Below are 24,351 nucleotides of genomic sequence, written 5' to 3' on the forward strand. Positions count from 1 at the left end.
TCTTAAACTGGTTACAATGTATATTTTTTTTTTATTACCATAAGCTTAGTAGTATAATGACATTATAAATATACATCAATTTATACAGACATGTAAACTAGTGGGTCAAATGCACAAATTAAGTAAAAAAATAATCTTTTATAGGAGCAACAAAAGTGAAGAAGAAAGTTGTACATGGACAAGAACAGAAAAACTTTGTATACAAATATCAGTTACCAGATCATTGTGGTCGGCATTATAGGCTAAAAATAGCATAAAAGCAGCAAGATTCTAGCATAGGGTTTCTATTTGTGGACACAGAGGAAAAACAATATGTTAGAATCATGTCTCACTTCCTTCCAGTACTCGGTGAACAGGACGGTCTACCTGGCCCGTATGAGATAATACTGACTACAGAGCAGAGATATGGGTGTACTACATCAGAAACACAATTTACTTATAGCGAACTTCTAATATTGCTTAATAACATGTAATTAGAAAAAGGCATTTATCATCTGGGTCATTTGCTCAACATTTAAGCTCTCCAATTTACAACTACTTCTCAGTTTGATAGGACAATGTTTATATTACTTGATATCAACCATCATTAGTAGGGTATGCTCACACGAGCGTGAAAAACAGACCAGTGCAATGTGAGACAATCTCGCATTGCACTCTGACTAATGTTAGTCAATGAAGGAGAGCAGTTGGTCAGCTTTTCTCGATTATGGATGCGAGAAAAGTCGCAACATACTGCGATTTTCGGTGAGAGTCGTATCTCTCACCCATACAAGTGAATGGATGTGAGAGATACATCGGACTGCACTCGGATGTTATCCCAGTGCAGTGCGATATACGCACAGGCTGATAATGGAGGAGATGGGGACATTAACCCCTTCCTCTCCTCCGCAGCGCCCGCTCTCAGCTTAACAGCTAAGACCCGATTGCAAGATCAGGTCACAGTCGCATGACACTCGACTCACGCAAGCAGCAGAGCCTGAGCCGAGGGTCATTATCATATCACATCCGATGCTCTCGCATCGGATGCCATACGCTAGTGTGACTCCAGCCATAGAAAAGAAATGCATATCTTGTTTGCACCGCCGCTGTATTCTAGGTCCCATTAGTGCTGATTGCGATTCTTAAAGGGAACCAGTGACTTGATAATGCTGCTTTACAGGGAACCCATGACTTGATAATGCTGCTTTACAGGGAACCCGTGACTTGATAATGTTGCTCTAAATATGCACGATTACAGCCAGTTATATTTTTGTCCAAAGTGCTCCAATGTTTCAGAGAAAATATACTTTACAGATCTGGCCAGGGACAAGACTAGTCCGGAAATGCCCCTGGCCGGCTTCTCCCAGTGCCACTACAGGTGATTGATAGGTCTCTTGCTAAGGAAGAAACCGGTCAATCACCTGCTTCGGCACTGGAAATAGGGATCTTTGCACACGTTGAGTATTTGGTGAGTTTTTTCCTTTAGTATCTGTAGCCAAAACCAGGAGTGGGCGAAAAATACAGAAGTGGTGACGTGTTTCTATTATATTTTTCCTCTGATTGTTCTACCACTGATTTTAGCATGCAAATACTGAGGGGAAAAAAATCTCACTTCATGTGTGCACATAACCAAAGAGCCCCAGTGTCCAGTATGAAAACTTAATTGTAATGACCCGTACTATAAAAAATATTTCATTATGTGTCTTGCACAATGTACTCCATAAAAAAATGAAAACCAGTGGCATAAAGTATATGAATAATAAAAAAATAATACATGTGGAATAGTTTTTTATTTTGTTTATCCTGCCTTCCAAAAAATGAAAAAAAAAAAAAATGTTCCCAGTAAAAACAAAAGCTTTCTCCACAAAAACAATATTTCGCGTAGCCCTAAGTCTTGGCATATGTCTTTGAAAAGAAAAAAAAAAGAAACAAATTTTGTATATTTTTATCTATTGCACAAAAGTAATCAAGCTATATCAATTTCAATATCAATCAATCACTGTAATTGTACTGACCCACAAAATAAACATTTTATTTGTGTAGTTAAGTAGATAGCGTCATATTTCATAAAAAAAAAGTGAAAAAGGCATAATTTTTTTTTATTATTATTACATTTGCACAAGGCCTTATAATTAGTGATGGGCTAGCATGTTCAGCACTGCTCAACAAAACTCAATCGAGCATCGGGGTGCTTGAGATGCTCGATACTCAATCAAGTATCCTAGTACTTGTGCGCCATGCTCGAGTCTCCGCCCCACATGTTTTGAGGATTTTTTTCAGCCACTAAACATGTGGGGATTGCCTTCCCATCATGTTGGCTACTGGCATTACTGTGATTGGCTAGCCACATCATGTGACAGGATCTATATAAGACCCGATGATGCCATCATGATGTACCCGGAAATAATGTGGAGAGAGTTTCTGGTGGAGAAGAGAGAGTATTTTGAAGCATTACAGTACCTGCTGGTGCAACATTAAACCAACAGTCATTTTCAGGGCTAATTCTATAATAACACTGCTCTTAGCTGCATTTAGCATAGGTCAAGCTGTTGGAGAAAGGATAGTGTATTAGAGGCCTGTAGTCAGGGATTCAATCTTTATAGACCTTGGTAATGTTATGTAAAAAATATTTTCTGTTCTAAAATAATACTGTTCTTAGCTGCACTTATTGTAGGGCAAGCTGCTGGAGAAGAGGTAGTGTATTAGAGGCCTGTAGTCATGGATTCAAGCTTTACAGACCTTGTCACTGTTATGTAAAATTATATTCTATTCTAAAATAATACTGCTCTTAGCTGCATTTAGTGTAGGGCAAGCTCCTGGAGAAGGAATAGTAGTAGTCAGGGATTCAAGTTTTACAGACCTTGCCACTCTTATGTAATATTACATCCTATTCTAAAATAATACTGCTCTTAGCTGCATTTAGTGTAGGGCAAGCTCCTGGAGAAGGAATAGTGTTGCGGGCGGGGAGGAGGGTGTCAGCACACCGCGCTCACCCCTTCTGCTCGGGTCCGGCTGCTCAGTGGTGGCTCGAGCCGTGGGCCGGATCCCGGGGGTTTCTCGAGCGGCGTTCCTCGCCCGTGAGTGAAAGGGGGTTTGGGGTGTTGGGATAATGTCTGTGACGCCACCCACGGTTGTGGTGATGTGTGGCACCACCGCTGCTCGATGCGGGGATCCCGGGGATGGTGATGTGGAGCAGCCAGATGTTGTGTTGCCCCTCCGTGGGTAGGGGTTGGTGATCCCGGGGCCCGGTGATGGCTTGTGAGGTGCAGGGCCTGGTGGGCGCAGGGACGCGGGGGCAGCGCTGTGCCTTGCGGCACTGTGGTACTCACTCAGCCTGAGACATGGACACAGTTTGTACGGTAAACCAACGGCTGGTAGGACGGTCCCACAGACGGCTGCTTTGCTTTCCCGGTAGGTGACGGTAATGTCCCTTCTCCTTGCACCTGTATGTACGGTTGGTTGCGATGGGTCCCCACCGGTAACCCGCTCCCCGGCTTCAAGCTGGGCCGGAGGAGCACTTCACTTTGCCCGCAGGCGCTGGCCCTCAGAGACTGGTGCCCTGGCGGTGGCGGTGTCCCTGCTATACGGGTTGGGCTGTTGCCTTCAATCGGGACTTGGTTGCTGGGGGAATCTACGTCCCCGTCACTGACGGATTTGGCAAATTTGGCGACTCCTAGCCTTGCCGGGGTCCGAGAGGCCCCTGCCCTGGTGCTGACTGTCCTTCGGAACACTGCTCCAGACCGCCGGGCACACAGTCAACGGGGTCCTTCCAGGAACTTCCGAACTGTCCCACTCCGGACAGTCACCGCCGTCGCTGACCTTGCTGTTCTGGCCCTACACAAAGCTGGACCCTTCAGGCTTTCCTTCCTTCTTGTCACCTCACTTGCTTTCCTCCTCTTCCACTTCTCTTTCTTTACTTTACTTAGTTGTTTACTCTAGCCCCCCTCCGGGCTACTCCTACACTCCTTCCACTTCCTCCTCCCTGACTAGAGTGCCTGGTACTTCCTGCCCCCAGAGCTGTGATCTCCTTGGTGGGCGGAGCCAACCGCCTGGCTCACCCCCTGGTGTGAATCACCAGCCTCTGGAGGAAGGCAACAAGGATTTGTGGTTCAGCTTAGGTGTGCCTACCTGGGATGTGGGGTGTGGTGGTGTGTGACCTGTGTCCCCTGGCTTGCCCAGGGCGACACATTCCCCCTTAGCAAAACGCAGACCGTCCGCGGGCTGCCGTCCTACACCGGTTTTATTTTTCTGTAAAAAGGGGATAACAGGGTTAAACATATATACATTTTCAATAACTCTTCCCAAGACGGGAGGCACATTTCACTTCAACGTTACAACGGTTTACGGTTACGGTTTCCGCTCTCTCCCACCCAAGTAACCTGGCCCTGGTGCTGCCCCTAAAGCCCAGGCAGCACCCCTTGACCCACAGTCCAGCACACGGTACCCGAGCGGGATCTGTCCTTGCCCTCCAGAGGGTAGCCACCGGTCCTTTTGGTGGCTGGGCCCCAGCCTGCTCTGCTTAGGGCCCTCCCTCCAACCTGCCTCTCCGGAGGCGGCCTGCGGAAAACGGTAACGGTACCCAACATATTTACAAGCCACTAACGTCTGTGGTTGCCCTGCAAGTTCACGGGCTTGTCCATGGATAGTTCCCATGCATTTTTAAACGGTCCCCACGGGGACAACGGTGCCGGCTCCGGCCGGTTGCAAATCACACAGACAATCAGGTAACTTCTTCGGTAATTATCATTTTCATCAGTGGAACTTTCAACTCTTCAACACACAAACAACCACTCTGCACATTTTGGTCCCAACGGGGACTGCTGCAGCGGGCATCCGCTGCCTTTTGCGGCTCAACAGTCCATTCTCACTCGTGGGGCTCCAGTGTCACCTTCACACGGTGCACCGCTCTGGACCCCAATGGTAGCTCGCTGCAGGCGATCTTCTTCCATATTCATGCGGACATGCACATCCGCTCTACACCCCTCTCGGGCATCGATCTTCCTGCGCAGCTGCTGTTGCCGCCGCTCCCAGCCGTGAACACTTTCTGTTTGCTCCGGTTCAGCGTGTGCGGGGGACGGACCCAGCCAGAGTCCCTCCGTGTCGGCTACGACCGGCACCTTCAGTAACGAGGGACCCCGCTGTGACATGGCCTGCTCTGCCTCCTGGCAGCTGCATCCCCGCCGTGCCTCCGGTGCATCTTCGCTGACGGCCTCAGCCTTCGGCTTCTCCCAGGGGAGCGTATCAGAGTGGTCACGAGCTTCTGCTGAAGGTCGGTCCGCCGGGGCGGATTGGCAGGGTACCGCTACCGGTGGTGGTGGTAGCGGGCCTAGTGGCGGGGCAGCAGCAGCCAACACGGGTAGCGGGGGAGGTAGCAGGGTGAGCGGGTATGGACCGGGTCCCTCAGCCGCGATGACCGACCCACTAGGGGTACAGGGGCGTGGGTCACTTACCCTCCCTTCCAAGACTCCCTCCACCTCGCGTCTCCGTATGGCCGCCACCACTTCCACCATGTCGGCCTCCCACTCCTCCAGGAGGAGCTGCATGCGGACCTGCAGACGGCTGCTTAGCTGGACGGTCCGGACTTCCACCCGCGCCGCGATGCAAGGCGCGGGGACCACGGTGTTGTTGGTCGGACTCAGCATCTTTAGCAGCGGCTTCTTCCAGGAACCAGTAAATGGCCGCAGAGTCCTGGCGTCCCTGCTTCTGTAGCCGCGGCTACATGCGTCCAGCCGCCATCGCGTCCCCCTTAGCTCTTTCCGGCCCCTCCTCTCTCGGGGCGGGGTTTGTGCCTTCGCGCCTCTACTGCTCGAGAAGACGCTCGAGCGGGAACTTTTCGCGCCAAAGATGGCGGCTTCTGAAATTCTCCTGCCGGATACCTCCGGCGGTAACAAGGCGCACCTCTACCTGACGGCAGAGCGGTAGGATCCTGTTCGTGACGCCAAGTTGTCGCGGGCGGGGAGGAGGGTGTCAGCACACCGCGCTCACCCCTTCTGCTTGGGTCCGGCTGCTCAGTGGTGGCTCGAGCCGTGGGCCGGATCCCGGGGGTTTCTCGAGCGGCGTTCCTCGCCCGTGAGTGAAAGGGGGTTTGGGGTGTTGGGATAATGTCCGTGACGCCACCCACGGTTGTGGTGATGTGTGGCACCACCGCTGCTCGATGCGGGGATCCCGGGGATGGTGATGTGGAGCAGCCAGATGTTGTGTTGCCCCTCCGTGGGTAGGGGTTGGTGATCCCGGGGCCCGGTGATGGCTTGTGAGGTGCAGGGCCTGGTGGGCGCAGGGACGCGGGGGCAGCGCTGTGCCTTGCGGCACTGTGGTACTCACTGAGCCTGAGACATGGACACAGTTTGTACGGTAAACCAACGGCTGGTAGGACGGTCCCACAGACGGCTGCTTTGCTTTCCCGGTAGGTGACGGTAATGTCCCTTCTCCTTGCACCTGTATGTACGGTTGGTTGCGATGGGTCCCCACCGGTAACCCGCTCCCCGGCTTCAAGCTGGGACGGAGGAGCACTTCACTTTGCCCGCAGGCGCTGGCCCTCAGAGACTGGTGCCCTGGCGGTGGCGGTGTCCCTGCTATACGGGTTGGGCTGTTGCCTTCAATCGGGACTTGGTTGCTGGTGGAATCTACGTCCCCGTCACTGACGGATTTGGCAAATTTGGCGACTCCTAGCCTTGCCGGGGTCCGAGAAGCCCCTGCCCTGGTGCTGACTGTCCTTCGGAACACTGCTCCAGACCGCCGGGCACACAGTCAACGGGGTCCTTCCAGGAACTTCCGAACTGTCCCACTCCGGACAGTCACCGCCGTCGCTGACCTTGCTGTTCTGGCCCTACACAAAGCTGGACCCTTCAGGCTTTCCTTCCTTCTTGTCACCTCACTTGCTTTCCTCCTTTTCCACTTCTCTTTCTTTACTTTACTTAGTTGTTTACTCTAGCCCCCCTCCGGGCTACTCCTACACTCCTTCCACTTCCTCCTCCCTGACTAGAGTGCCTGGTACTTCCTGCCCCCAGAGCTGTGATCTCCTTGGTGGGCGGAGCCAACCGCCTGGCCCACCCCCTGGTGTGAATCACCAGCCTCTGGAGGAAGGCAACAAGGATTTGTGGTTCAGCTTAGGTGTGCCTACCTGGGATGTGGGGTGTGGTGGTGTGTGACCTGTGTCCCCTGGCTTGCCCAGGGCGACACAATAGTAGTAGTCAGGGATTCAAGTTTTACAGACCTTGCCACTCTTATGTAATATTACATTCTATTCTAAAATAATACTGCTCTTAGCTGCATTTAGTGTAGGGCAAGCTCCTGGAGAAGGAATAGTAGTAGTCAGGGATTCAAGTTTTACAGACCTTGCCACTCTTATGTAATATTACATTCTATTCTAAAATAATACTGCTCTTAGCTGCATTTAGTGTAGGTCAAGCTGCTGGAAAAGGAATAGTGTATTAGAGGCCTGTAGGCAGTGGAGAAGATGAAAAAATAATCTAAAGTAACTTTGCAGACTCTATTTCTAATATGTTTTTATTTTTTGATGTAGACTTTATATTTTATTTTCTGTACATAATTATAGTGCCAATCATCTTGCTTGATCTGCTTTGGCATTTTATTACTGCCATTCATAGAAATCAATAGTCTGACGATTTTCATTGACTTTTATGGGAGAGTTTCCAACAAGGGATGTTCTGTAACCTGTACAGTGGTCACTGCAGGGAGGAAGAGGAAGCCAGCTGTAACCATCTCCTACTGTCAATGGTGGATCTTGTATTGTCTACCTCCATTTTTTTAATCCTGCTTCTGATGATGATACGATGAGCAGTCACGGAGACGTGATCTCTGCAGAATCAGTTACTATTTCAGTGTTTTACAGGAAATATTGACATACACAATAAAACTGAAACATCACCAACAATATAAAAAGGTGTTTAAACAAGTCACAAATGCACGAAGCATAAAGAAAAAAAAAAACCAATATTTGAAACTTATATATCAGTTACTTTTTATTATAGATGCTCTCAAAAGAATATTTATTGGGCACATCTTGAAATCAACCACTCCACTACATACCATATCACCTAATAAAAGTATTTTTGGTTGGTGACTGTGGCAATAATAGCATACGTGAGTAATATAAAAAGTGCACATGTGTATGTGTTGTTATTAATATCCACTTTCAAAGTGAAATAGGACACCGTCAGTGAAATCAGGGTATGACCAAGCTTCACATAATGTTGCTGTGATTTTCTGTTCTTGAACATTGAGTTTCCATCTTCTAACTTGAAGAAATGAAAGACGTGGGAGTGCAGAAAAAAACATGTTAAACTGAGTACATTTATGTGTGGTCTAACAGCTCGCCACATCCTGTTTTACTATCTCTTTAGATAGTTTCAAACAAGCAAGCAACTTCATCCTACAATTCTTTATAATACGTGGGTAATGTCACGGGTTACCTGAAGTTCTCATTTATTCAACCGATCATGTTTTTTGGTAATGGAAAAGCAGTATATGAAAATGGAAAAAAAATATTGTTGATTGCGACTGCACAATGAGTTCTCAAAAATATTAAAACGCAAACGGGGAAATTATTTTATGATCTATTAAATTACTTTTACTTAGGCTCAGTTATCAAGAAAAGTCCTGTATATAACAATAAGTTATATTCAGCACTAGGAAGGATAAAGCTGAAATTGTATTGGTTACCAAGTAATACCACTTATAGCTGTATGGGTTATACGTGACCCATGTGTATTATATATCCTTGTAATGATATTATATCACCAGTTTTCCAAATGCTGCAAGGGCCTCACATATTGACAGATGTCCATAATGAAAAACATTTGCTTCATTTTTAAAAAATACTAAGTATTGGTAGTAAGCCATGTACTGAAAGGCGTTGTGTAGGACTTATATAATGGTGACCTAACTCTAGGATGTGTCATCATTAGGGGCAACTGCAGGACCTGCACACAGCTGATCATTAAGGGTAACTGGAGGACCTGCACACGGCTGATCATTAGGGGTAACTGGAGGACCTGCACACGGCTGATCATTAGGGGTAACTGAAGGACCTGCACACAGCTAATCATTAGGCGTAACTGGAGGACCTGCACACAGCTAATCATTAGGCGTAACTGGAGGACCTGCACACAGCTGATCATTAGGGGTAACTGGAGGACCTGCACACGGCTGATCATTAGGGGTAACTGGAGGACCTGCACACGGCTGATCATTAGGGGTAACTGAAGGACCTGCACATAGCTAATCATTAGGCGTAACTGGAGGACCTGCACACAGCTAATCATTAGGCGTAACTGGAGGACCTGCACACGGCTGATCATTAGGGGTAACTGGAGGACCTGCACACAGCTAATCATTAGGCGTAACTGGAGGACCTGCACACAGCTAATCATTAGGGGTAACTGGAGGACCTGCACACGGCTGATCATTAGGGGTAACTGGAGGACCTGCACACGGCTGATCATTAGGGGTAACTGGAGGACCTGCACACGGCTGATCATTAGGGGTAACTGGAGGCCCTGCACACAGCTGATCATTAGGGATAACTGGAGGACCTGTACATGGCTGATCATTAGGGGTAACTGGAGGCCCTGCACACAGCTGATCATTAGGGGTAACTGGAGGACCTGTACATGGCTGATCATTAGGGGTACTGGCTATCTGAACCTCACCGATCTGATATTGTTGGCTTATACTTAGGATAGCTTAAAGAGGATCTATCATAAGTATAGGTCATCAATATCTAAGTCCTAGACAACCCTTTTCAAGAACGTTTCCTAATATGGGCTCAGATGCATTTCCACAGAAGAAATTTAGCATTACACAATTCTGAAATTAGTGAGCTGTGTGTATGCTGCATGGAAGTGACAGGTCCACAAGAAATACTTAGTGTACTTGTTTTCCACACTGGCTTATACATTACGCTTCAGAATTTGACATGGGATTGGCTCTTGGGAATTTTCTGAATCTAAAAAATTGTTTATAGGGGTATATTGCTTAGCATCTATCTAGTTTCCATTATAGATAGAGTCTCTAAAGGGGGCTTTACACGCTACGATATCGTTAATGTTTGGTCATCGGGGTCAAGTTGTTAGTGACGCACATCCGGCGTCATTAACGATATCGCAGCGTGTGACACTGACCAGCGACCTTAAGCGACCTCAAAAATGGTGAAAATCGTTCACAAGGGAGAGGTCGTCCCAAACTCAAAAATCGGTAAGGGTTGTTTATCCAGGTGGTTCATCGCTCATGCGGCAGCACACATCGCTATGTGTGACACCGCAGGAGCGAGGAACGTCTCCTTACCTGCCGCCGGCCACAATGCGGAAGGAAGGAGGTGGGCGGGATGTTACGTCCTGCTCATCTCCGCCCCTCCGCTTTGATTGGCCGGCCGCTTAGTGACGTTGCGGTGACGTCGCTGTGATGCCGAACGTCCCTTCCCCTTGAAGGAGGGATTGTTCGGCAGTCACAGCGACGCCGCCGACCAGGTAAGTATGTGTGATGCTGCCGTAGCGATAATGTTTGCTAATGCAGCGATCACAAACAATAGCATGCACGACGGGGGCGGGTACTTACACGCTCGCTATCGCTACAAATTGCTAGCGATATCGCTACCATGTAAAGCCCCCTTAAAGCTTTAACATAACCTGGAGCAAGTGGTCAGTTTTCTTACAGGATCATCACATGGGAAAGGTATTTATTTATCTTTTTCTCTTAAATCGATAGAGCGTGAGAAATAAGAAACTTTGTAATTAGTGATGGGCGAATACTAAATATTTGGGTTCGGGTTATTTGTACCGAATGCCTACTGCTTTTCCAGTATTCGTCAGGAATAATTAATCTAATGCAAGTCAATTGGGAACTTGAGGATTTTTTTGGGAAATCTTGAAGAAACATAGGTTCCCCATTGACTTTCATTAGGATTGTTATTTGTGACAAATACTGGAACAGTTCTAGGTGCTCGATACAAATAACCCAAAAACAAATATTTAGTATTCACTCAACAGTATTTCTAATGTATCTAGTCAGAGAAATCTGCTTGTTTCTCCTTCTTCATTGTTCTTTGCATAATGACAATCATGTCCATACGTAGAACTGTCCCTTACTCGCTGTCCACTGAAAGGATGTCCCCACTGCCGCCTTGTCTTATACCAAGAATTGATGACACTGCCACAGTGGGGGCTACATTCTGTGTAATGTACAGGGCACAGACTGTGAGAAGTGAGGGGCCATATAGAAGTCTGAAATTTGAAAATTAAACAGTAGTTTTTAAAGTATATGACTTTTTTTTATTTCATCATGGCCTAGGTACCAGTAAAATATGTACTATGTGTGTAGTAAAATACTTACCAGTCATTGTCTTCTGCCAGTTTCCAGCATGGCTCCATTCCTCTCCTGAATCATGTAACCGCAGTTCCAACTACTGTAACTTGTTCGGTCCCGTGTTTGTGGTGTGAACAGGAAGTCACTTCTCAGTCTCAGTCTATGAGAATCAGAACGAGGCTCTCATAGACATACATTAAGAGAGGAAGTAAGAATCTTTACTATGAGCTAGCAAGAAAGAGTCACAAGATGGCAGAGATGGAACAGAGAGTGATGCTGAAATCGGCAGTAGACAGCAACCAATAAATATTGTACTACAAAGCCATAACATGTAATACAGATACCTAAATGATGGTGGAATTTAAAAATGCTGGTATAGAACTTTAACTTTTACTGTTTTAAGGTAAATAAATGTGAAATGTCATTTACACCAAAAACATGGAAAATATGACATCGTTGCTGTAAAATGCGAACTGGTGTGCATCCAGTTTTTGCACATGCATTCTTTTGAATATTATAATGTTCCTATGTATCCATCTATTGTAAAGTTCCAACACTGTATATGGCCTCGATACGTATGACATCCATTTTCACACGTACCGGAGACGTGGACACATATAGCCCCATTAAAATCAATGGGCTTGCGCACACCTCTGTGTTTTGACATGGACCATGTGTCCATGTTATTCACACCTCAACAAGTCTGTTTCTGCTGGCACAGCTGTCACACGGACCACACACTGATGTGATCCGTGTGACATCAGTGTGACACGTACCGTAAGAAACACATGTCACTGAGAAATAAATGTATTTTTATACTTACCGTTCTCCGACGCTGCTGTCACACTTGCTTCCGGGCTCGCTTATTATGCTCATGAATATTCACTGCACTGCTGTTGACCTGGAAGTCCTGCAAGTGTGATAGCAGCGCTGGAGACAGCAGCGCCAGGCACAAGTAGGTTTGCAAGTTCATGCTGTCCATGTGCTATCCGGATAGCACACGAACAGCACATGGAACACACACACGGACGGGCATGCGTACCTACTCCACGGACTGGATAAAAACATCATTTTTTGCACAAACGTGTGAAGGGGGGCTAAGAGTCACTTGACCAGTGATTATCAATGGCGGCCATTCATATTAGACAGGAGTAGGCTGAAAATTGTGCAAGCAATTCTCTGGTGTGAGCAATCATTTTGACGATGCAGCCATAGATAATGTAGTACATATTATCATTTTACTGTCATTCAACCTTGCCATACAAGTTCAATGAATCAAGCGGAAGGACAATATATCTTTCTTGGAACTTTCATTTAAGAAAAAAATATTTGTGGATGTCGTCTCTTTTAAGTCTAATGGGTGCTTTACACGCTGCGACATCGCTACCGACATATCATCGGGGTCACGTCGTTAGTGACACACATCCAGCGCCGGTAGCGACATCGCAGCGTGTGACACCAAGGAACAACGATCAACGATCGCAAAATCGTTCAAAAATGGTGATCGATGACACGTCGCTCCTTCCTTAATATCGCTGCTGCCACAGGTACGATGTTGTTCGTCGTTCCTGCGGCATCACACATCACTATGTATGACACCGCAGGAACGACGAACATCTCTTTACCTGCATCCACTGGCAATGCAGAAGGAAGGAGGTGGGCGGGATGTTACGTCCCGCTCCTCTCCGCCCCTCCGCTTCTATTGGCCGGCCGCTTAGTGACGCCGCATTGACATCGCTATGACGCCGAACGCACCTCCTCCTTGAAGGAATGATTGTTCGGCGGTCACAGCGACGTCGCTGACAAGGTATGTTTGTGTGACGCTGCCGTAGCGATAATGTTCGCTACAGCAGCAAGCACCAAATGTCGCACAAACGACGGGGGGCGGGTGCTATCGCGCTCGACATCGCTAGCAATCGCTAGCGATGTCGCAGAGTGTAAATCACCCTTAAGTCAAAACGTCTTAAAAGTCTAAGGTAAATGTGGCCAACTTCTTTCCAGATGATGATGGCGTGCGTTTCATTGGTCAGCTAAAAAGATTGTTTATAACATTTTTCCAGATGAACATTTTTATTCATCAACATTAGTCTAGTATGTGCATCTTTAGTCATTCTGACCATGTTTTTTGATATTACTAGCTACTCAGTTATTTGTTGCATTGGCCTTTTCTGTATGCTGAATGCTGTTTTTTTTAGTTTTCTTACATTTGCAGAGATGATACTGGGAAATGTATTCTTTGAATAACAGTCATTTATACGATACACTTGATTAGAACAGAAACTGTCTTGGGGCAAAAAAGGTGCCCATTTCTAATATGCAATGTATTAGTATAAGCTCAGTAGTCACATACATTATCATGTTCCGATAATTACCTTTTTTTTCTGTTATTTGTGTCCTCTTTTGCACTGCCCTCGACACCTACTACCTGAAGCAGCTGTACATATTCCGCATGAGGATATTCATCTTTATTGATGTGTGTGCTCTTATGTGAAATTTGCCCTTATTTGTTCATGATCAGAGTACAGGGCACATCACAAAATGTTGGTCTTGTCTGATGCAGCTGTACTTGACGCAAACATATGGGTCGCTGTTCCACTGACACCCACCAGGGTATTCCCTTTGAGGCAACTTTCAGGTGTTCTGGTGGGTTGGGTTGAGGAAACCCATACTGAGATTCATCAGTCTGTTATTTCTTCCTCTTTCTAATTTGAGCAGATGTTGTTTCTTTGCACATAGGTTTTTTTAGGTTGCTGAAAGATCAAAAAGTGTTAGCAAATGCATCAATGTGTATGTATAGAATAAAACCATAGAACAAGTTAAAGGTAACCAACCAGGTTTTTGCCCTATAAACTAGAGACAGTGCCATAATGGCGCTAGGATGCTGATTAAATTTATACCTTTAGTTGAGAAATACGAGGCTTGATTTTTAAATAATCTTTGTTCAAACCTTCAGAAATTACGGCATTGGTGTAAAGGCTTAAGCATCTTGGCGGGACTTTGTGCCTTGAGTCCACTGTAATCTTTCCTCCTCCTTCCTTGCCTCCTTTTCTTTATTTAAATGTTGCGCTGCCATTATTCCCGCTGTTGGCATTGTGCACGCATTGCTATTGCAACATTGTCTTCAATAAAATGGCGCTGAAATCAGCACATGTGTGTATCGCGATCTCTGGTGCCATTTTACTGAGGACACTGGAGATGACTATGAGCAGTAGCGGCGCATGTGCTGATGAAAAATATTCAATCTGTGCATGCACCGTAGCTGCTCATTTGTCTCCACAGTGTCTTCAATAAAATGGTGCCCGAGTTCGTGGTACACGTATGCACTGATTCTAGAGCCATTTTATTGAAGACAACATCACAATAGGAATACGCACATGTCACCAACAGTGGTAATGGCAGCAGCACAACATTTAACTAAAGAAAAGGAGGCAAGACAGGAGGAGGAATCATCACAGAGGACCTGACCCACAAAGTCCTGCCCCGATGCTCCTGCCCGTGCATCAATGCCGTCATTTCTGAAGGTTGAAAAAGGATTATTCTACAATCAAGCCTCGGATTTCTCAACTAAACGTATCATTTTAATCAGAATCCTAGTGCTATTGTGACACTGTCTCTAGTTTATAGGGCAAAAACCTGCTGGTTGGTTCCCTTTAAATATGTAAACCTGTGACCCACAGAAAAATAGTAAATAAATTGTAGGAAAAAAATGAGAATAGTGTGCTCACAACACTTCTAGGAATATCATTGATTTTGAAAAATCATGGGATCATTTGTTGTACATAGCCCTTTATCATATCTAACTAGAATTCATTACAGAATGAAGAAGGTGGCTTTTCTTGCTGATGTCACTTGTTGATTTTTTAAAGGAGTCACTATTTCAGCTAATAATTTATAGTTCATATATCTCAGAATGTTAAAGGGATTGTCCAGGACTTATATATTGATGATACTATGTAGTGCAGCTCCAATTTAACTTAATGTGAGCTAGCTGTAGTACCCCAATTGGCCTATCCCTAGTGTATAGAGCTATGCTGTTGAGTCTTTGTCCACTATGTACATCCAGGCACCTAATAAAGGGGGTGCAAAGTGTCGGACCCCCATTGATACTGATGACCTATGCTAATAATAAGAAGAATTAATCTATATTTCCAGGACAACCCTTTTAATGATGCCACATCCTGAAATGTCCTTAACATTGTGAACTATATTACCGGTCAAGTGAAAAGAGGCCTAAATTGACCCTTTTTGTTTGTTTTTTTATCAACATAGACATTTCCTTGAATTTGAGGAGAGAGATTGGGGTGTTTACACGTGTTGACATTCAGCATATCTTTGTGGCAATCAGGTGCTTGTGGTGGCAGAGGTGGTATTGAGTGGGTGGACTGGGGAGGGATGGAAACAGGAGGGATGTTGTACAGCTTGCTTTAGATGGCCTTTGCCAGGTTCAGTCATTTCCTGTCCTTCTGCCAAAAAACACATGCTGATAAATTGACATGAAATGATGAGTGTGGGAACTGTATAGTCTGACAGTGTACAGGACAAGACGACAACGACACAAGAAGCACAAGCCCATAAAATGTTATCTGTACATCTGATTGTGTTTTGCTAGAAAAATGACTTCTTTATTGTCAAGTTCTTCTTTATAACACATTGCTAAAGAAATAATAGTGGAAAACAGAGCGGAGATGAGACGTAACAGCTGAGAGCTGATGTCTATACTCGGAAGTCAAGCTGCTCCCAGCTGTGCTCCGATCCCAGGCCTCATTGCTACACTGTATGGAAAGCTTTAGTTGCTTCCTAGTTGGAAACAGTCATCTTGTCAGTTTAATAAAATAGCTCAAAATAATTTAACAGCTATATAACATATATATATATATATGTATATATATATATATATATATATATATATACAGTGCCTACAAGTAGTATTCAACCCCCTGCAGATTTAGCAGGTGTGATAAGATGCAAATAAGTTAGAGCCTGCAAACTTCAAACAAGAGCAGGATTTATTAACAGATGCATAAATCTTACAAACCAACAAGTTATGTTGCTCAGTTAAATTTTAATAAATTTTCAACATAAAAGTGTGGGTCAATTATTATTCAACCCCTAGGTTTAATATTTTGTGGAATAACCCTTGTTTGCAATTACAGCTAATAATCGTCTTTTATAAGACCTGATCAGGCCGGCACAGGTCTCTGGAGTTATCTTGGCCCACTCCTCCATGCAGATCTTCTCCAAGTTATCTAGGTTCTTTGGGTGTCTCATGTGGACTTTAATCTTAAGCTCCTTCCACAAGTTTTCAATTGGGTTAAGGTCAGGAGACTGACTAGGCCACTGCAACACCTTGATTTTTTCCCTCTTTAACCAGGCCTTGGTTTTCTTGGCTGTGTGCTTTGGGTCGTTGTCTTGTTGGAAGATGAAATGAAGACCCATCTTAAGATCCTTGATGGAGGAGCAGAGGTTCTTGGCCAAAATCTCCAGGTAGGCCGTGCTATCCATCTTCCCATGGATGCGGACCAGATGGCCAGGCCCCTTGGCTGAGAAACAGCCCCACAGCATGATGCTACCACCACCATGCTTGACTGTAGGGATTGTATTCTTGGGGTCGTATGCAGTGCCATCCAGTCTCCAAACGTCACGTGTGTGGTTGGCACCAAAGATCTCGATCTTGGTCTCATCAGACCAGAGAACCTTGAACCAGTCTGTCTCAGAGTCCTCCAAGTGATCATGAGCAAACTGTAGACGAGCCTTGACATGACGCTTTGAAAGTAAAGGTACCTTACGGGCTCGTCTGGAACGGAGACCACTGCGGTGGAGTACGTTACTTATGGTATTGGCTGAAACCAATATCCCCACTGCCATGAGATCTTCCCGGAGCTCCTTCCTTGTTGTCCTTGGGTTAGCCTTGACTCTTCGGACAAGCCTGGTCTCGGCACGGGTGGAAACTTTCAAAGGCTGTCCAGGCCGTGGAAGGCTAACAGTAGTTCCATAAGCCTTCCACTTCCGGTTGATGCTCCCAACAGTGGAGATAGCTAGGCCCAACTCCTTGGAAAGGGTTTTGTACCCCTTGCCAGCCTTGTGACCCTCCACGATCTTGTCTCTGATGGCCTTGGAATGCTCCTTTGTCTTTCCCATGTTGACCAAGTATGAGTGCTGTTCACAAGTTTGGGGAGGGTCTTAATTGGTCAAAAAAGGCTGGAAAAAGAGATAATTAATCCAAACATGTGAAGCTCTTTGTTCTTTGTGCCTGAAATACTTCTTAATACTTTAGGGGAACCAAACAGAATTCTGGTGGTTTGAGGGGTTGAATAATAAATGACCCTCTGAATAAACTTTTCACAATTTAAAAAAAAAAAAAAAAAAAGAAATAACATTCTTTTTTGCTGCAGTGCATTTCACACTTCCAGGCTGATCTACAGTCCAAATGTCACAATGCCAAGTTAATTCCGAATCCGAATGTGTAAACCTGCTAAATCTGCAGGGGGTTGAATACTACATGTAGGCACTGTATATATATATATATATATATATATATATATATATATATATATATATATATATATATATATATATATGTGTTTACTGTCAAAAGAATAAGTAAGTACACCCTCTTTGAATTCTATACTTTTACATATCAGACTATAATAAAAAAAATGCTCTTCAAATGGGTAAATACATTCTCAGAGGAACAACACATGTCAATTTACCCTACTCATTACTCATTTAACTAGGACTAGGGCAAAATGCAGAATCATGTGTTAAAAATTAAGTGCACTCTTACTGCATTTATGGAAATTAAAAGTGTAAGTAGTAGCCAGATTTTACTAATTAAATATCCTTTATTAATTTTTCATCAGCAAGTGTGACCGCCACTAAAAAACCCCAGAAGTTTAGGCAGCTTGTTGGTCTGAACAATTTATACCTTTGTTAGCAGAGGGAGAAATATAAGCAGTTGTCGATGTCCATCAACCTTAGAAAAGCCCATTTTCAAACTATTTGGAATACATCATTCTACAATGAGAAAGATTATTCACATGTGGAATACATTCAAGACGGCATTTCCAAGTAGACGGCCCACTGTCAGCACATCATGCTCAACAAAATTACCAAAAACCCCAAGATCTACAGCTCAGACTATAAAGGCTTTAGTTAACAAATTAAATAGTTATACTGTCAGGCACTTGAACATTTAATAATAGAAATAAAGGACAAATATGCCTTGTTTAGAAAGATTGGCAAAAGAAAGCCTCATTTCTAAAAAGAACATGGCCACACAGTTAAAGTTTGCAAAGCTGCATGTGACTTCTGAAACAATGTCCTTTGAAAAAATGAGACCAAAGTGGAGAAGTTTATTAATGTCTTACTGTAGAGGAAGCTCTGCTCACTGGTATATAGGTGCTCAGAGGTAATAATAAATAAAAATAGTGGATAACCTCGGCACTCTAAATCTCCCAAACTAAGTCAGTAAGTCACAACGGATAGTAATGCAAAATCACTCTTTATTGGTCCGTATTTAGAAAAAAAATTTTCATAAGCATATATGTTTTTGTCCAAAACAAGTTACAAATGACGTTTCGGCCTGAGCCTTCGTCAGATTGGACTTGTCTTTAGTTAAGTCCAATCTGACGAAGGCTCAGGCCGAAACGTCATTTGTAACTTGTTTTGGACAAAAACATATATGCTTATGAACATTTTTTTTCTAAATGCGGACCAATAAAGAGTGATTTTGCATTACTATCCGTTGTGACTTATTGACTTAGTTTGGGAGATTTAGAGTGCCGAGGTTATCCACTATTTTTATTAATGTCTTACAGTACAAACATCTCATATCATCAGCACATTGGTAAAGCGGTCACTGGACCTGGGCATCTTGCAGTCTTTGTATGGACCATGAATTCCCCGACATACCTACAGTAGAGTCCAATTTGAAGCTACCTATCTAAAAGCTAAAGCTTGGCTGGAGTTGGATCATGCAACAGAGCAATGGTGCCAAGCACACCAGCAAATGTGAAGTAGAATGTCTGAAGAGAATCAAGGTTTCATTTCAAAGAAAAGTGCGCCAAAGTTCCTCCAGAACGATGTGAAGTCCTAGACTGATAAAGTTTTACGGAAAATGATTACTTTAAGCTAGTACTGCTGAAGGTGTACTTAATTTTTCACGCACTGCTTCTGCATTTTGACCTATTTTTTTAAATAGGGAATGACAGAGTCATGTGTCATGTGCTGTTCATCAGCTTGTACCAGACCAGGACCAGATGTTTTTTTCTATTATGTCTTGATTTGTAAAACCATAGAATTTAAAGAAATTTTTTCTTATGATTCTATATAATTTAAAAATAATCTTTTCTAAAAATAAAGGATTTTGTTTTAAGGGTCAGGATTTGCTTATTGCAGCCATAAACAAGCAATGATCTCTTTACATGAAAGGTGAATGTATCTATGTAAATGTTAAAGCAGGTGAACATATTGGTAAGACGTCTACAGTGAAAACGTTTCACACTCATGAATGATGTGTGACTATCATGGGTCTTTAGATGTGAGCAGACCTAAACTTTAAAGTTCGGTGTTCGTACCAAACACAGACTTTACAAAAAAAATCAATGTTTGGGTGGTTTATGTATGAACACTACTCAATCGAGCATTACTGTAGCTCATACTGGGGGTAAAATCAGTTTTATTGGATGTACTTTGTACACAAAAAAATGAAAAAAAACCCCCACATTTTCCCCGGAGGTGATCTGTTTATGGCTGGCTGTATGTGAACTTCCCAAGGAGTGACTTCCATTGAGATTTGGCTGAACCTGCAGAACTCAAGCTTCCCCAGGTCCACTCATCTGTAGTCTTTAGTAGTATTGGTTTTCTCATAGGGCCTTTTAGGTCCCCCAGGTTTCAGGGCTTATATGCTTCTGCATTGCCTGCACTTTGGTTATCAACCCTAGGTTCTGTTGACATGCAGAAAGGAAATTATTGAATTGACAATGTCTCATAGAATATTCGCCTGGATGACATAATTACACCTATTAATGTAAATCGGTTTTGCTTAAATATAGTGTATTTCGAAAATATTTTATGTAATATACTTAAAACCATTATATTAATGCTGCTGTTAATTTGTGAGATGCATAAACCATTGTATTTGTGATTAAAGGACCACTCCAGTGTTTGTTTTTTTTATTGCCACTTTATCAATCAGTAATGTGTGAGTAATGGGTGCACTTAATTACCTGTCGCCGTCTTCTGCTATTTCGAGCTCTACTCCGGTCCTCTCCTGCATCATATGACCTATGTTCTGCCTTGCTGACTCAAGGATAACCATTAGCCCCTTACTGTAAGTCTCTTAAGAGTTTCATACTTGAGCAATTGACGTCTTGCCCACACAGAAGATGCTCTGTGAGCTGGCTGGTCACAACTAGAGTCACGTGATACAGTAGAGGACCGAAGCAGCGCTTGAAACGGTAAATGACAGCAATGGATAAGTATATAAATGCGCTCAGTACAAACTTATTACTAAATGGTAACAGAGTGCTACTTTAAGGCTATGTGTGCACGTTGCGTAGTGTCCAAGCTGAAAAATCTGCAGCGATTTGGCCGTGCATGTGCGCTTCAAATCGCTGCAGAAGCAGTGCGTAATGGATGCAGTGTGTCTGCAGAATAGATGCCGATTTCATGCGCTCTGGATGCTGCCTCTCCCATAGACAGAGTGGGAGCAGAATCCAAAGTGCACTAAATAAGTGACATGTTGCTTTTTTGAGCGCAGCGATTTGGATGAAAATTTCAGCATGCAAATCGCTACTACGCTCTGAAACGCAACATGCGGATAGATTATGCACAATCTACATACATTGTGCTGGGGATGCAGGACGCATGCAATATGCAGCGTAAACGCATGCAATTACGCAACGTGCGCACATAGCCTAAGATTGGGTTTACATAGTCTTTGCTCCATGTAGATGAAGATTCTCTGTTGTAACTATGTAATGTATAATATCATTGGGAAAATGTACTTTCTTTAGAGGCCTTCTAGTCCCATAGCAAAATCTGGCTCTGGGTTTCACAAGTATATATTCTCACTATTCACAAGTATACATTATATTACTGTAGATGACATGTTCAGTCGTTTACCAGCTAGATTTAATCTTTTTTTTTCTTTTTTGCAGTAAATGAAATCATCAGAAATGACTTATCCATCAACAATATCCACACATAGCTCTGACAATCCTGGACTTACCAGACAGAGACGTCTGTCCCCTACCTGCTCAAAAGTGAAGACTGGGTTGGACTCACCACCAAGACCTTTCTTCATAATATGGAGTTTCTATCTCCGCTTCAGCCGATGTGTTGAATCTTCAGCAGAACGATCATCTCAAGAAAATAAAAAAAAACATGAACAAACATTGTGACTATGTATCATATGGAATCTCACTGATATACTTGACAAAGCTGAGGGCCAGGAACCGCATCTGATTGTTTTGGCACCACTGGATGCCGGCAGTGCCTTAAATGTTCATATTTTGGGCATTAGGATGAATCAAAAAGCTTTCTGTTTGCTACCAAAAGAAGTATTTTCGGTGCAATGGACTTCGAAGCAAATGTTCAGCTTGCCGATTTGGGTGGAAGCAGACTTTATTGTCAAGAAGTAAAAAAAAAAGCAAAAATTGGATGTATATACAAAAGATCCCGCAGTCTCACCTTAATCTCCTTGCCTCAAGAAGCACCAGTCTGACTCTTTATACTATATTTAATCCATATAAAGAAATCCATTTTTAATAAAAGAATGTTTTGTTCTTAATTTGGAAGCAGAGCACACAAGAGATAAAAGCACATAAAAGTATAATCACCATAAATGCATGTTAAAACATGATTTAATCCCTAGATGATGCTTAATAGTATCAAACATCTGTTCCTGCCATTGACTTAACTAGCTCAATTTTAAGGCATATTGGGTTACATACAAATTAGGCAATGCTCCTCTTTCCTCACCTAGCAAATAATCAAAGGCAGTTCTATTAAGCTAAGACGTGGTATAATGACACCACGCATCGTATTCGGTGTTCATCGTGATCGCGGCCAAGTGCAGTATATTGTATGCAATCCGGAAAGCAAGCACTTTAGATAAAACACACACAAAAACTCGTTTTTGGTAGAGTAAAAGCAACAATCTTCGTGTAATTTGTAAATAGATGACTTTGAGATTGTAAATATTTATTAGGTTTCACAAAAGCCTTATAGCTCTAATTCTACAGTAGGAGTGGTGGCCTCTGCAGCTGTTCGTAAACTACATTTCCCAGAATGCCAGGTGGCGCGGCATGCTTGGAGTTGGAATTGATAAAACAGCTGGACAGCCACAAATTGCCTAAGGCTGTATGCCGGGAATGTTACCAAAAATGGCTGGCAATGCAGTGCTATGTGAACTGTGTCCATATGTGTTCTAGAATTTGGAGTATAGTAAGATATGTAGTATGATTATCTATTGTACAAGTAGCAGCTAAATACTAGTGATACATTTCTACTACGTGTAACCAAACTCTAGCATGGTCTAATTGAGAATACAATGTAACTAATGTTGTGCCTTAGTAATCAATGCCCTCTTCTGGAAAAATGCCTGAATTACAAGCTGATTGATGAAATATAATGCTGTGTTTTAGGTCTTACCTTATGAAATGAAATATAAAAGCCATATTAAATATTTGCACATTACTGTGATAAATTGAATGGATAATATGGCTTTTTCTGTACAAACCAGGCTTTTATTCATTATTGTAATAACTATCCTTTAACTTTTCATGTGTAATCAAAAGACGTTTACCCATTATTATAGCACTATAAGATTTGCATGATATATGTATAATAGATGACCAAGTAGACAGTTCAGTGCTCAGAGACTACATCTGCTGGCTATCCCTGAACGGTATCAATAAAGCAATATTATGGAGCCAGGATTGCCTTGCTTTCTTTTTCTACTTTGCTTCACTACATCTTATTTACCTTCCAGCCATTCATTTCTTTATTTTATTGATTGTTACTTAAAAATGGACAATGGATTCTGCATCGCTGTATAGAGATTGTCACCATTCACATCAGACCATATCCTCAATAGGGCACACAATAAAATGTCCTCTTATAATTGTGATGCATCTGTGCATCATTTCTCCCATAGACTGTAAAGGGCATATTCTATTCATACGACTGATCAAAATAGTACTCTACATTTTTGAAAAATGGAGGTGAATTAAATGGCCGTATGTTTAGCCCAATTTATTCACATGGGCATCACATTTCAATCTGAGTATAATAGATGAAATATGAGTGACAAATTGCACTTTTGTGAAAGAGACTTTATGCACTATGCCAATTTTATAGTGTATTTGCTATATTTGGAGTGTGGGGAAAAAACTGCAGAAATATGGAAAAAACGCACATACTCCATGTAGGTGTTGCCTGCTCAGATTCAAACCCTGGTCTACAGAGCTGAACAACCATATATTTAGAGGTTTTTCACTGCATAAATACTTGTCTATAATGTTAGGGTGAACTCTTACAAAGGTTCACGTGTTGCCTACTGCCTGATTCTAATTAATGATGATCAAGTGCATGCTTAAAACAATTTACAGCGGACAAAGGGTCAGATGTGAACTCCCTTCTTGATCAGAGCAAAATAGCACCGACGTGAGCTTTTATTAGACATGCGGCATCTTATATAGACTAAGGGCATAGGCATGTTCAGACATGTCCATTGGTCAGTGGGACAGTCCATGGGTTAATCAATGGGTGGATCTGTGATGTTGATGGGCGGGTCTATGACACCATCTGAGTGGATCTGCGATGATGCTGATGGGAAGGTCTATGATGTCATCGGGGGCCATCTTGGGTTCTTTGATGACTGATTTATGTAAGGCAAATTGACACACTTTCCACAATCCCCTATGTCAAGAGGTTAATTAAGTATTTTATGGAAAAGCCCTCCTTAACAATACTGTTGTGGTCCCATACAAGTGCAATAGGGGGAGGGTAACACATTTGTGCCCTTTTTTCACACAATACACCATT

General features: G+C 43.5%; 1 protein-coding gene across 7 annotated transcripts in view; it reads left to right on the forward strand.

The window, feature by feature from the left end:
• The window catches only part of NFATC1 (nuclear factor of activated T cells 1), a 290,798-nt gene extending 267,562 nt beyond the window's left edge, over positions 1-23,236 (forward strand). For all 7 annotated transcript variants that reach the window (XM_075314651.1, XM_075314653.1, XM_075314657.1 and 4 more), the window contains one exon: positions 21,462-23,236. In XM_075314651.1, the coding sequence (XP_075170766.1) occupies positions 21,462-21,511 (50 nt within the window). In that variant the 3' untranslated portion in view covers positions 21,512-23,236. The remainder of the gene's footprint in view (positions 1-21,461) is intronic.
• Positions 23,237-24,351: the final 1,115 nt, after the last annotated feature.

The sequence above is a fragment of the Anomaloglossus baeobatrachus genome, chromosome 6 (genome assembly GCF_048569485.1).
Source record: "Anomaloglossus baeobatrachus isolate aAnoBae1 chromosome 6, aAnoBae1.hap1, whole genome shotgun sequence".
Classification (NCBI taxonomy): Eukaryota; Metazoa; Chordata; class Amphibia; order Anura; family Aromobatidae; genus Anomaloglossus; species Anomaloglossus baeobatrachus.